The sequence below is a fragment of the Pan paniscus genome, chromosome 4 (genome assembly GCF_029289425.2).
Source record: "Pan paniscus chromosome 4, NHGRI_mPanPan1-v2.0_pri, whole genome shotgun sequence".
Classification (NCBI taxonomy): Eukaryota; Metazoa; Chordata; class Mammalia; order Primates; family Hominidae; genus Pan; species Pan paniscus.
In genome coordinates, this window is record NC_073253.2 from 54,288,891 (window position 1) to 54,303,911 (window position 15,021).

General features: G+C 39.0%; 2 protein-coding genes across 5 annotated transcripts in view; one reads left to right on the plus strand and one right to left on the minus strand.

Annotated features, from left to right (window-relative positions):
* The window catches only part of LOC134730401 (uncharacterized), an 87,740-nt gene extending 85,889 nt beyond the window's left edge, over positions 1-1,851 (minus strand). The window contains exon 1 of the mRNA XM_063604354.1: positions 1,706-1,851. Coding sequence (XP_063460424.1) covers positions 1,706-1,851 — 146 coding nt within the window. The remainder of the gene's footprint in view (positions 1-1,705) is intronic.
* PDE4D (phosphodiesterase 4D) overlaps positions 1-15,021 on the plus strand; it is a 1,528,950-nt gene that overhangs the window by 868,202 nt on the left and 645,727 nt on the right. The gene's annotated exons all lie outside the window — the stretch shown is intronic.

A 15,021-nucleotide genomic window follows, 5' to 3' on the forward strand; every position in this document is an offset into this window, starting at 1 on the left:
AGGTTTTTGATTTTCCATGTAGTTGTGCTGTTTTGAGTTAGTTCTTAATCCTGAGTTCTAATTTGATTGCACTGTGGTCTGAGAGACTGTTTGTTATGATTTCTGGTTTTTTGCATTTGCTGAGGAGTATTTTATTTCCAATTATGTGGTCAATTTTAGAATAAGTGCAATGTGGTGCTGAGAAGAATGTATATTCTGTTGATTTGTGGTGGAGAGTTCTGTAGATGTCTATTAGGTCCACTTGGTCCAGAGCTTAGTTCAAGTCTTGAATATTCTTGTTAATTTTCTGTCTCGTTCATCTGTCTAATATTGACAGTGGGGTGTTAAAGTCTCCCACTAGAATTGTGTGGAAGTCTAAGTCTCTTTGTAGGTCTCCAGGAACTTGCATTATGAATCTGGGTGCTCTTGTATTGGGTGCATATATATTTCAGGTAGTTAGCTCTTCTTGTTGCATTGAACCCTTTACCATTATGTAATGCCCTTCTTTGTCTTTTTCTATCTTTTTTGGTTTAAGGTCTGTTTTATCAGAGACTAGGATTGCAATACCTTTTTGTTTTTTTCTTTCCGTTTGTTTGGTAAATCTTCCTCCATCCCTTTATTTTTGAGCCTGTGTGTGTCTTTGCACGTGAGATGAGTCTACTAAATACAGCACATTGATGGGTCTTGACTCTATCTAGTTTGCCAGCCTGTGCCATTTAATTGGGGCATTTAGCTCATTTGCATTTAAGGTTAATATTGTTATGTATGAATTTGATCCTGTCATTATGCTGCTAGCTGTTTATTTTGTCCATTAGTTGATGCAGTTTCTTCATAGTGTCAGCGGTCTTTACAATTTGATATGTTTTTTCAGTGGCTGGTATCAGTTTTTCCTTTCCATATTTAGTGCTTCCTCCAGGAGCTCTTGTAAGGCAGGCCTGGTGGTGACAAAATCCCTCAGGATTTGCTTGTTTGTAAAGGATTTTGTTTCTTCTTCAATTATGAAGCTTAGTTTGGCTGGATATGAAATTCTGGGTTGAAAATTCTTCTCTTTAAGAATGTTGAATATTGGCCCCCACTCTCTTCTGGCTTGTAGGGTTTCTGCAGAGAGATCAGCTGTTAGTCTGATGGGCTTCCCTTTGTGGGTAACCCAACCTTTCTCTCTGGCTGCCCTTCACATGTTTTCCTTCATTTCAACCTTGATGAATCTCACAATTATGTGTCTTGGGGTTGCTCTTCTCAAGGAGTATCTTTGTGATGTTCTCTGTATTTTCTGAATTTGAATGTTGGCCTGTCTTGCTAGGTTGGGGAAGTTCTCCTGGAAAATATCCTGAAAAGTGTTTTCCAACTTGGTTTCATTCTTCCCATCTCTTTCAGGTACACTAATCACATGTAGGTTTGGCTTTTTACATAGTCCCATATTTCTTGGAAGCTTTTTTCATTCCTTTTCATTCTTTTTTATCTAATCTTGTCTTCGTGCTTTATTTCATTAAGTTGATCTTCAATCTCTGATATCCTTTGTTCCACTTGATCAGTTTGGCTATTGATACTGTGGTAAGCTTCACGATGTTCTCATGCTGTGTTTTTTCAACTCCGTCAGGTTATTTATGTTCTTCTCTAAACTGGTTATTCTAGTTAGCTATTCCACTAACCTTTTATCAGGTTCTTAGCTTCCTTGCATTAGGTTAGAACATACTTTTTTAGCTTGGAGGAGTTTGTTATTACCCACCTTCTGAAGCCTATTTCTGTGAATCGATCTAACTCATTTTCTGTCCAGTTTTGTTCCCTTGCTGGCGAGGAGTTGTGATCCTTCAGAGAAGAAGAGGCATTCTCTTTTTTGGAATTTCCATCCTTTTTGCACTGGTTTTTCCTCATCTTCATGGATTTATCTACCTTTGGTCTTTGCTGTTGGTGACCTTTAGATGGAGTTTTTGTGTGGTCATCTTTTTTGTTGATGTTGATGCTATTGCTTTTTGTTTGTTAGTTTTCCTTCTAGCAGTCAGACCCCTCTTCTGCAGGTTTGCTGGAGGTCCACTCCACGCCCTGTTTGCCTGGGTATCACTAGCAGAGCCTGCAGAACAGCAAAAATTGCTCCCTGCTCCTTCCTCTGGAAACTTCGTCCCAGAGGGGCACCCAACAGATGCCAGCCAGAACTCTCCTGTATGAAGTGTCTGTCAACCCCTGCTGGGAGTATCTCCCCATCGGGAGGCACAGGGGTCAGGGGCCAACTTGAGGAGGGAGTCTGTTCCTTAGCAGAACTTAAGGGCTGTGCTGGGGGATCTGCTGTTCTCTTCAGAGCTGGCAGGCAGGAACATTTAAGTCTGCTGAAGCTGTGCCCAAAGCCACCCCTCCCCCCAGGTGCTCTGTCCCAGGGAGATGGGAGTTTTATCTGTAAGCCCCTGACTGGGGCTGCTACCTTTCTTTCAGAGATACCCTGCTCAGACAGGAAGAATCTAGATAGGCAGTCTGGCTACAGCAACATTGTGGAGCTGCGGTGGGCTCTGCCCAGTTTGAACTTCCTGGCAGCTTTGTTTACACTGTGAAGGAAAAACCATCTACTTAAGCCTCAGTAATGGCGGACACCCCTCCCCACACCAAGCTAGAGCATCCCAGGTCGACTTCAGGCTGCTATACTGGCAGCAAGAATTTCAAGCCAGTGTATCTTAGCTTGCTGGGCTCCGTCAGTGTGGGTTTCACTGAGCAAGACCCCTTGGCTCCCTGGCTTCAGCCCCCTTCCAGGGGATTGAATGACTGTCTCACTGGTGTTCCAGGTGCCATTGGGTTATGAAAAAAAAACTCCTGCAGCTAGCTCAATGTCTGCCCAAACAGCCACCCAGTTTTGTGCTTGAAACCCAGAGCCCTGGTGGTATAGGCACCCAAGAGAATCTCCTGGTCTGTGGCTAGTGAAGACCGTGGGAAAAGCATAGTATCTGGGCTGGGTAGCTTCGTTGCTCATGGCACAGTCCCTCAGGACTTCCCTTGGGTAGAGGAGGGAGTTCCCGAGCCCCTTGTGCTTCCCAGGTGAGGCGACGCCCCACCCTGCTTCTGTTTGCCCTCTGTGGGCTGCACCCACTGTCTAACCAGGTCCAGTGAGATGAGCTGGGTACCTCAGTTGGAAATGCAGAAATCACCTGCCTTCTGTGTTGCTCTCACTGGGAGCTGCAGGCCGGAGCTGTTTCTATTTGGCCATCTTTATTCTCTTACAATTGAAAAGTAATGATCTTAAAATTTTTGTCTCCACAAACAAAAGCAAGTAAATTATCTCAGTAATATAGTTTTAAAAATAGTTGCTCTTTTTTAATTGTTGGAAGGGGCATAAGGGATAAGAGAAGAAATAGTTAAGAACACAGGTGGGTTCAGATCTACTCTCTGGCACTTACTAGCTGGGGAACTCTGGGCAACTCACCCAAACCATTTAAGCACTACTAGTTGCCTCTTCTGGAAGATGGCAGTTGTAATAATACATAATTGATAGTGTCATTATGAGATAAAATGACATAATGCAAATAAAGTTATTGGCCATGTGCTTGGTACAAAATAAGTACTCAAAAGCTACTTCAAAGTCATTTTTTATTCTAGGAGCCATTCCTTACAGATGGAAAAATTTTGCCTTTTGCTTACATTTTACTTTGCATTTCACAAGATGTCTTCAAGAGTATGACCTCATTTTATCCCTACCACAAATATGAGACATAGAAATTGTTAGCTACATTTTCTAGGGAAAAAAAACTGAGCGTCAGGAATATTAAGCGACTCAGCCAAAGGTCTACACCTCATAATTAGCAGGATCAAGACCAATCAAAGTGCCTCTTGGTAAGATCATACCTGAAGCTAACAGACACGTGCAGGCCTCCTACAACATAGGTAGCCACGTTTAGTGTAGGCAGCAGTTGGACTTCTGTATATTCATTTCTGGCACTGGAGACTGCTTCTATTATAGAAGTTGTGACCTTGTCACTCATCAAGCAGATGGCATTGCTTGATTAGAGTCAGGCCATATTTAGAACATTTCTATAAAGCCATTCTCATTTGGGCAAACATTTTTGCCAATTGAAGTGTTTCTTTTCACTAATTGAGCAAACAAATCATGGGCTATCCACTCACAAGGGCTTTCCACCACCCATATTTTCAGGAAGGCAGGTGTTGAGCTTATATTTTCAGAATATATTTCCAGCTTCATACACTCTTAAGAGAACATTGAAGCCTCTTTGATGAAGGTGAGGGTCTGTAAACATGCTTGTATTCATTATAAGGGGATTGTGACTGTCCTCATAGAAAAATGACTTTAAGAAATAGATGTATCCTGAAGCAAGATAATATGAGTGTCAGGCTGGACACATAAAATACAAGGGAAGGCAGTGGGGAAAAGGCTGAGAAAAGAGTACCGTAGACTTTACATCACAATGCTTAAATTAATCTAAAATGTAAGCTATAAAATAGACTATATATAGACTTATGTGTGTATGTGTGCATATGCATAAAAGTGTATGTATTTCCATACTTCAAAGGCTAATATTCACAGATAGATTCAACAATCAAATACGGAGTTAGTTTTGAAGAAAAAGCCAAATAAGACACCTTCGTTAGACTTTAAAATTTTATTTTAACTGAAACTATGGTATAGACATAACCATATAAACTAATCTATTTACTTGTAAAATTAATTGTTTCATTGTCATTGAATCAGTTGTGAGTGTATCTAGATAAGTCAAGGTAGTAAAAGAGTAAAAATAAGAAACACTGAGACCCAGGGATCATGCTAACTCAGACTTCTCTCTTGACTCTGCCACATAAGAGCAATATTTCCTCAGGCAAATTATTTTCATAGTTTTGAACTTGAAATTCTCATCTGATAAATGGACACACCAATGCCTAACACATAGGGTAGCTGTGAGAATTAAATGACATGTGCAATTTGCATGGCTTCCTCATCAAGTTGCCACTTGTATTAGTCGGCTAGGGCTGCTATAGAAAATACCACAAGCTGGGTGCCTTAAGCAACAGAAATTTATTATCTCACCGTTCTGGAGGCTAGGAGTCTGAGATCAAGGTGCTGGCAGGGTTGGTTCTTTCCGAGGGCTGTGAGGAAGGATCTGTTTCAGGTCCTTTTCTTAGCTTGTAGATGGCCTTCTCTCTGTATTTTCTCTTCGTCTTCTCTGTGTACATGTCTCTGTGTCCAAATTTCCCTTCATGTCTCTGTGTCCAAATTTCTCTTCGTCTTCTCTCTGTACATGTCCCTGTGTCCAAATTTCTCTTTTATTACAAGGACACCAGTCACATTGAAGTAGGGTGCATCTTACTCCTATATGACCTCATCTTAACTAATAACATCTGCAAAAACCCTATTTCCAAATAAGGTCCCATTCTGGGGTACTGAGAGGTTAGGCTTCAACATGAATTCTGATAGGGGGACACAGTACAACCCATAACAACACTCAGAAGTCACTTTCTCAGACAGACCATGCTTGACCACTGATGTAGTTTGGCTGTGTCCCCACCAAAATATCCTGAATTGTAGTTCCCATAATCCCCACGTGTAGTGGGAGGGACCAAGTGGGAGGTAATTGAATCATGGTGGCAGTTACACTCATGCGTTCTCGTGATAGTGAGTGAGTTCTCATGAGATCTGATGGTTTTTTAAGGGGCTTTCCCTTTTTTGTTTGGCACTTCTCCTTGCTGCTGCTATGTGAAGAAGGACATGTTAGCTTCCCCTTCCACCATGGTTGTAACTTTCCTGAGGCTTCCCCAGCCATGCTGAACTGTGAGTCAATTAAACCTCTTTCCATTATAAATTACCCAGTGTCAGGTATGTCTTTATTAGTGGGATGAGAACGGACTAATACAACTACCTTTTCTAAGAACAGTCTTACCCTTTCCTAGCACACACAGTCCCTTGCCCTATATAATATGCCATAGTAAATCATAGAATCATTTATTTTCTTATTCTTTTTCTATCCCCCACACTAGGCTGAAGTCCATGGTGCCAGGGCCCTACTTGTCTTGGAGGTTGTTCTATTCTGGGCTTGGAGAACAGTGCCTGGTACAAAATAGATCCTTAACCTCTGGCTTGAGGTTAGGGCTCAATAAGTAATAGGTGGTATAAGTATCTAAAAAAGAATCTCATTCTCTATCCAAATTGGTATTCACTAGCCATATGTGAAAGAAACTAAATTTTCAATTTTATTTTAATAAATCTAAATTTAAATATCCATTAGTGGCTATTATATTGGACAGCACAGATATAGAACATTTCTGCTACTGCAGGAAGTTCTATGGGACATTTCTAGACATAGAAGCATAGATGAGGATATAATAGTGATAATTCAGTTCAGACCCGGTGCTGCCTGCCAAATTCCACAACACTGCCCTGCATTGCTGCCCTCTCATGACACCACACAGCTCCCAGTTGATTTGTTCTTCTTTATGGTACAGGTGTATTGGGTGTATTGCAAGCATTTTTCTCTTCCATTATTAAGTTAAAAATACCCCTTGAAGTTTTGAAAAGCTGTAAAGGGGTTGTCTTGAGAGTCCCATTAACATTTATAGTGAATTCTGTGGCAGCAATTTTTTATTTTAATTGTTGTTGTCTTTGCTATTCAGATAAGTAAGCAGTAGGCATGGATAATTAATGTACAGATTCTGTTTTACACAACTGTAAGAATGACTCTTTGAGAAACATGTCTTTAAGGACAATGAACTGAGATATCCCTTACTTGAGGATAAAATATGGGTGCAGGTACAAGGAGTCAGCAGGTGTCACGTGTGGGCTCATTTCTTCCCTCAACCCTGGAAAGTATATAGATTTTCACCATCCTTGTTCAGCCTCTGCCTTGGGGATAAGCAGTGCTGGGGTGATTTTATGCTCAGAAAGTAGCCAAAGGCTAGCAAACATGTCTCCTCGTTGGCAGTAAAAACCATTGCTATGAATAACAATCTATATTTTATAAAAGTATTTTGGCTTCACATAAAAATCTGATGCTTCAAGGCACATACTCCAATGTGCCTTGAAGTATAGCACATACTCCAATGTGTTACTGAATCCTGAACCACACCCCTAAAGGAGGCATTCATTGATATCACTGGCTTAACAAAAGGCTTTGGGGTGGGGTGAAGGGATAATACATAATGCAGTTAGAAAGTGATAGAAAGCATATTGCTTATATAAAATTCAGTGCTAGATAAGAATGAAATATGAAATACATGTGGCAATGAACTTAGAATGTGCTCCACTTTTGGAAAAAGAATAGTAAGATAAAACTCTAGAATTTGGAACATTTTAAAATAACCTCTATTACTATCATTTTAATCTTTGAACAGTGACAAAATATCAGTGCCACCTGCTTTGTGACTTTTCTGAAAAGAATACATGGTCACAGGGTATTCTCTATTGGAATACCATTCACACCTTCAAACTTATCACCATCCAGTTAAATTTGAGGAATGGTAATTGATGACCTTAAGTGAGTCAAGTCACAATTACCTGAAGAACTAAAAATGCTACTGGAAGGGCTAGACTCTAAGTTGGTACCTAACTGAATTCTTATTGCCTGAATGTGGTTGTAGAGTAGACTCTTCATTAGGAAGTGAATAGGGGAAGTATGAAAAATTAAATGTGTACGAAATCCAAAGCTTCCTGATAGGTCTTTTGGGCTATTTTGAAGAATAAGACAAACAACAGAAGCATTATAATTGGAGGATTATAGAGCCAACAAAGGCAAAGTAGGAGCATATTTATCAGGCATAATTCTTAAGATAGAAATTAAAGATCTTATTTATGTTTGAGGCATAGGAAGCAATAGAAGCATATATATTTGCAAGGTCTAGACATGCCTCTATTCATCAATGCATTTTAGTATTTTAGCTCAGTGTTCATTAAAGTTATTACCTTAATTTATTTAATCAAAATATTGACTCTATTCTCATACTGCAAATAACTTTGTTACATGATTTGGATGTTAATATGATTTTTTTACCACTGAAAGTTAAACTAATGCTCATCCTTTCACTATTAAAATATTAATGTCTTCTATTTTAGTTTAGCATTTAAAAAACAAATTTGTAGAGATGGGATCTCACTATTATAAAAAAGCTTCTTTCCATTTTTGTAAACTGCAAACTTGCAGTTAGCTTAACTAAAATTACATAATAGAATTTCCAAATTAAGAAATTAAGTCACTCATTTGTTCTGTAAAGTAGTCACCCTTGAATAAAGAAATCCGTGGTTCAACATATTTTTAAAGAATTCAATAGTACTTTCAGCTTTATTGGGATATAACTGACAAATTGAAATTGTATATATTTTCAGTGAACAACTTGATGTTTTGATATACATATAAACTTTATGAAATGACCATTACCATGGTTCCATATAACCATTGTGTTTAAACCACCTAATTCTCTCGTTGACTTTCATTTAAATGTTTGATGTATAGAAACCTCATTTCATTAAATACTTCAGAGGCCAACTGTTATTTTATGGAATCCAACAAACATTACTTTAATGTTAACGGGACCCTAAAAAGGAAACCAGACACCGGTTTTTTTGTTTTGTTTTGTTTTGTTTTTTTGAGACGGAGTCTCACTCCTTCACCCAGGCTGGAGTACAGTGGCACAATCTGGGCTCACTGCAAGCTCCGCCTCCTGGGTTCATGCCATTCTCCTGCCTCAGCCTCCCAAGTAGCTGGGACTACAGGCGCCCGCCACCACGCCTGGCCAATTTTTTGTATTTTTGTTTTTTTTAGTAGAGACGGGGTTTCACCGTGTTAGCTAGGATGGTCTCAATCTCCCGATCTCGTGATCCACCCGCCTCAGCCTCCCAAAGTGCTGGGATTACAGGCATGAGCCACCGCGCCCAGTCATTGGTTTGTAATGCCATAAAGAATCCATGAATAATATAGTCGTGTATTTATTTTTGAAAGAGAATGTTCTTTTAATAAAGCATATGTTTTCTAATTTACACTTGAGCAAACCTTTATTTTAAAGGAAAATTGAGAAATTTATGTTTCAGAGTTATGAGACACCCTCTTCTTATCTAAGATATGAAGGATGCAGCAATAAATTATCCAGATGTTTTGGCTATAGTCTTTTTTTATTGTTGAGTAACAAATTTCCATACACTTAGCAACTTAAAACAATATCCTTTTTTTTAATGTCGCAGTTCTTTAGGTCAGAAATTCAGGATAACAGGGCTGGTTTATGTGCTCAGAGTCTCAAGCTCAAGGCTGAAATTAAGGTGCTAACCAGCTGTGATCTTATCTGGAACCAAGGTCATCTCTCAGATCATTACTGCCACTGTTGGAAGAATTCAGTTTCTTGCAATTATAGGATAGAAATCCCTCTTCTTTTGCTAGCTGTTGGCTGTAGCCCCCTGTGACCTCCTAGAGGCCACTCTTGGATTCTTATCCCATTGGTCATCTTCATCTCAGCCGTGGAAGACCTCCCCTCTCACACTTCATCTCTCTGACTTCCTTTTTTGCTTCTAGCTAAAGAAAGCACTCTGCTTTTATAGGTTTTATAGGACTCATGTGATTAGATTAGACCCACCCTGATAATCTTATCTTAAGGTCAGCTGATTAGTAACCTTAATTGCATCTACAAAAATTCCTTTTTCCATGTAAAGTAATATAACCGTGGAGTAACACCAGGGCTGAGGGTAATAGGAGTCATCTTAGAATTGTGTATTAGCCAAGATGTGGAATTCCTATCAATAAATTTAAGCAGTGTTTCCATTATATTTGAAAAGGAGAGAAGATTAGGGTGGCTGATCATCTTGTATTTAAATGCTAAGAAAGACAATAATCATAGCCAAAAAGCTTTGTCACATGTTGACTTTTTAGGAACTCAATTATAGCAATCAGAATTGATAGAGACAGAAATCATACTGCAAAGGCTTAAAGGAATGCTAAGAGTTCTACCATTTGAGAAATAAAGAACTACCAGGCAAAATGAAGAAATAACCATGTAATTGAAAAACTGCCAGAAATAATTCTTAATTAGATGTAGACCAAATGTCTCAATAGTTGGATAAGAAGGCAGAGGCCACATAATTCCTCTGTGCATCAGTCTGCTCAGACATTTTCATCTGTTGCCGATTAAAGCCGAGTACTACCATGTTTGTGCCACAGCGTCTCTGTGGCCTCCTCCCTGATGGCTGCCTGGGAACATGTTCCTCACCGCATCACACTGCCCTTCCCAGTCTCTCAGGAAGCTTAAAGGGGTAAAGCAAAGGGAGGAGACTGAAAAAAAGAAACATGACAAATTCGGGAGAAGATCTTTTAACTTTCTGTTCATTAAGTGAGAATTTGTAGATAGAGTAGAAAGAACCATTGTGATCAGTGGCAGGAGTATGTGAAGGAAAGGAGGGATAGACTGAAGATGTCAGAGACAGAGAAGGCCCCAAAGGATGGAACAGGGGATGGAATTAGGAGAAACGTCCTGAAGGATAGAATGGGGATAGAATTAAGAGCGCGCATGGATCCATTTAGTCTGGAAAGGGAAAATTTGATTTTTCTGAAATACAGGAAAAGAACAGAAAATGAGTAGTGGTTTCAAATGAGGGAGAAAAAGCAATTACATGTAAGAGGGCTTCTATCCTCTCAACACAACGGGGCTGCTTTATATGTATTTTCTCTTCTGTAAAGTGATAAAAAATAGTAAGGCCAATAGAACACAGCTCAAATAATAATTATGATAGTTAACTGATGTGATGCATATAAACTGCTTAGAGTAGCATATACCACATTATAAATGCACAGAAATGTTAGCTATTTTTTACTCTCATTGCCATTATTATTTTCTATTGACAGTAAAGGAAAGTGAGGTAATGTTGTGAATTTAAAAGTAACATAAAGCTTTTCAATCACTTGTTAAAAATAGCATTGCAGAGAAACATTGAACCCTCCTTAAATGTAAATAGCACGATTCATGGAACATCCAGTCAAGATGACTAATCTTTTTTTCTAGTAACGCTCAACAGTCTAGAAGGTACAGAAGGCAGTGGGTATCAAGGTTTATAAAAGGTCAGGAATTGGAACTCTGGGGACATGGTTGTTCTCATGAGGGCACATACCAAGATCAGGGTGAGCTAGGAAGTTTAAGTGATAGGAAGATAATAGATTTATTTAGAGAGGGGAAATTGAGACAGTTTCAAGCCTCAGAGATGGAACAGAACAACAGAGCTCCAAGCACTGGGAGGCAGGGCTGGAGGTGACCAAGTCCACGACTTTGTCTTTCTAAAGTGAAGTGGAGGTGAGTCTGAAGAAATTATCACTGTGATTAAGGTTGTTATTGAGGGCAACAGGGCAAGCTAGCTTAGGAAGAAAAAGTTTGGCCTAGGTATAAGATGTAGTTGTCTGATACTGAACAGCACAGATTTTAGAACATTAGCATCACCACAGAAAATTCGATTGAACAGCACTGTACTAGAGGTACAGGAAAGTGAGAGGGTAGGGTCTTACAGAAAATGTTGGAGCAGAAGAAACTATGCCAAATGAGGATGTGAGCAAGGATATTCTGTATTTTTGACAATTTTGAAGCATTATTTGTTGTTTTAATGTTTCTGAAGTTTGGATGAGTCATGCAATTGATGTGCTCATTTAATAAGGTTAGTGTTTATTTTTCTCCTGAAAAACCATTAAGCAATTAATAATGCATCTCACAATCAGTGTCATCATAATATCAATGAAATATGGTAAGAACAAGGCCAAAGGAAGGGTTTTCTTACTGGGTGGTGATCACAACGATAAAGAATCAGGACAAAAAGACTGAAGAGATGTGGTGATAATGGGATATGAGCTGAATTGGAAAAGAACTAGCCCCAAGATATTAGTCAGCACTTTGGAGGGGTGATGAATTTGCCATGGTTTAAAGTTCTTCTTTGAGTTTATAGCACCCGACTCTGTGTTCTCAGACCTTATGTTGTTTGAGAATTGGGCTGATGGTGAGTGTCAGGAGAATGATGTCAGTCATTCTAAAATAGTCTCCCAGGTGCTGATGCACTTTGGCAACTACAGTAGGTCTTCCTTAAGATTGGGTATGGGAGAGACAAATGTCGGAGAAAAATACCCCTCTTGTTTTGAGTGGAGAAAATCAGAAGAAAGGGAGAGAGATGGGTGTGTGCCGAAAGCAAAGCCAATGTGATCATCAAGATAACAATAGCCACACATTAAGGTAGTCAAGATCATAGACTTGAGATCTGAACTTGGATGGAGATGATGAACTACACAGTTTTAGTCTCATCAAAAAGTCAGCTACATCAGATGGAACTGAAGTTGTTTGTTTTGTTTTACTTTTTGTTGCTGTAATAACTCTGGCATGACTTTTCACAGCAAATTAGAATTAAGACCTTTTAAATTTGTCCCAAACGGTTATTGATACCTGCAATAATACTTTTTCCTCCTGGAATTATATTTTCCTCTTAAAATATATGTGTGTATGCATACATTCATATATATAGTGTGTGGGTATGTGTTTGTGTGTATATGTGTGTGCATATATGTGTGTGTGTGTGTATATATATATATATATATATATATATAAAGAAAATAGTGTAGCGGAAAGAACTCTGTTTTCTAAGTCAAAATATCTGATTTTGAACTTGGGGTCCAGTGAGCCACTTAATTTCAGGTTTAACTTCTGGCAAGTTTTATCTTCTGAAGCCAGAAGTCATTTTCTTTTAAAAAGAGGCAATACTTGTAACTCTTTTAAAGATCAGATGACATAAAAGATATGAAAATATAAACTATAACATATAAATATACTGAACTGTAAAGTCATACAAATTTAAGTCATTAATGTTACTGATTGGAGTTCATTTCTCAGATTTCACATAGTTGTTGGGCACAGAAAATTTGGAAACTTTGGCTTTCATTCTTGCACAGACTAATTTAGCATCATATTCTTGTTCTTTGCTGATTTATCAGGTAAGGAAAAAGTCAAGTAAAATGATTTGGATGCCTCACTGCCAGGGACTGCTTGATAAATTAAAAGCCTGGCTTGCTAGGGACATTCTGACTACTGTTGTTTATAACCAAGATCTTTTGCAACCTTAGACTTCCCAGGAAAAGCCTGGGCTTTGTTGCTGCAGGAAGGAGAACAGGGAGGAAAATATCTTTCAGATTTAATCAGTGAGAAACTACTAGGAATTAGCCACTATGCTAGGGAATACCCAATCATTATTTTGATACTTTTGTAAGCTGAAGCATCATTTAGGGGCCTAGCAGGTTTGCTGTCTGATCATATTCAAAGCCTTCACCTGGGTGAACTCCTGTGAGAACCTGTAATTCAGGGATGCTAAAGTCACCATGGTGACAAGAAGAACTCAGCTGGCTTCCTATTCAATGCATCTCAGATGAAGGTGCTCACTCCAGGAAACATAAAGGATATCCATTAATTTTGAGCTTTTTTTGTGTGAAGCAAAGGGTATTGCTAATATACAACCTCTGGAATAGACCTGATCGGTTACCCAGTCTCTGGAAGAGGGTGGTAATTGAAAAACTAATAAGGGCAGGCCCTAGTCTAAGAAACTAAATCTAAGACAGCCACCTGAAGTGTGAAGATGGAAATTGCAGAGTTGAGTTTGGAGTGTTTTATAGGCTTATAGCTCTAACTTGCCTAATTGAACTTTTACAATTGAACTTTTACAAAGAAAGTGGGGATTTATTTATACTTCTACTCTAGGGGGCCACAAAAAAAAAGAGGAAATGAGAGTATAGGAGATTTCTCTAGGTTATCATAAGAAAGAAGTCTGACAATACAATCCTTGTTCCATTTATCTTTTTATAATAAACCACAAAATATTTAAGAGCTGTTGGAATTCTTTGTTTCTTCCCCATGCTGGCTATTTTGCCATTCTCTTCATCTCAATACTTTGCTGAGTAAAAGTCTTGAAACCAAAATTATCCCTACAATTCATGACCTTGAGTGACTTCAAAATTCAGTTAGGCAAAACAGACAGCTGAGTTCTGTGGTTCTCAATCTTTGTACTTTTAAAAAGTATTCATGCTTTGGTTCTACCCACAAAGATCCTGATTTCACTGGGGCTGAAGTGTTGAAAGATTTTATAGCCACCAAATCACCCTAATGTGCAATCAAGGGTGAGAACCTTATTTTCTCATATCCCCCTTCCTTAAATCCACTGACCTTGACTTCAGTTTTACCTTGGCAATTCACCTCCATGGCCACACTCTGAACCTTGTCATCAGCCAGAACTACTCCAACCAACCTCAAAATCTTAAACTCAAATATCCCACACTCTCAGCATAGTTTTCTTTCTTTCTAGCTCCTCTTATTACGTTAAAGACCTAATAGTCTTATTTCTCAACTGCTTTCTTGCTAACCCTTCATTGTTCTCCTCATAAACCCAAACAGGAGATAACAAGCCAGGATTAATCCACCTGTGTGATCTCCCCATTTTTAACCCTTGTGTTTCCAGAGAAAAACACAACCACTTACGCTGGTGCCACAGCAAGTTCATACTCTCTAGACCCAATTGGATGGAGCCTCAATATTGCCAAAATCCCATTCATTTCTCTAGTCAGCCTTGTGTCCTTTTTTCCCAGTAAAAACTCTGTCTCTTGGTCACATGGACGTTTCCATCCTATTTCTGTTTGAGGTAGAAATCTGCTCCTGTACCTTGAGTCCCACCTGCTTCTGCCTTTTCAGTTGACTTGCTCCTTCACCTGCCACTTGTCTTGGATCACCAGCTTTAGCCATGGACTAAGTCTTTAACATGGGCATTTAAACATACTTAAAACACTCCCTTCAAAAAGCAAAGCATAACAATGCTAAAGCAGATTTTCATGGGTCCTCCTCTGCCTACTGCCTTCCTGCCTCTAACAGCCAAATAATTTTGCATCTACTCTCAATTTTGCACTTTCCTACACCAAATATACTGACATTTTTAGTGCTAAATCCAGGAAATTTTTTCTTAGTCTTTGTTTTACTCAGATTCTCTTCAGTATTTGAAGAGTGTAGGCCACTCTCTGTGCTTAAAACAGTCTATTCCTCCATGGGATCCTAGCTAACAGCCTGCAGTTTGTCAGTCTT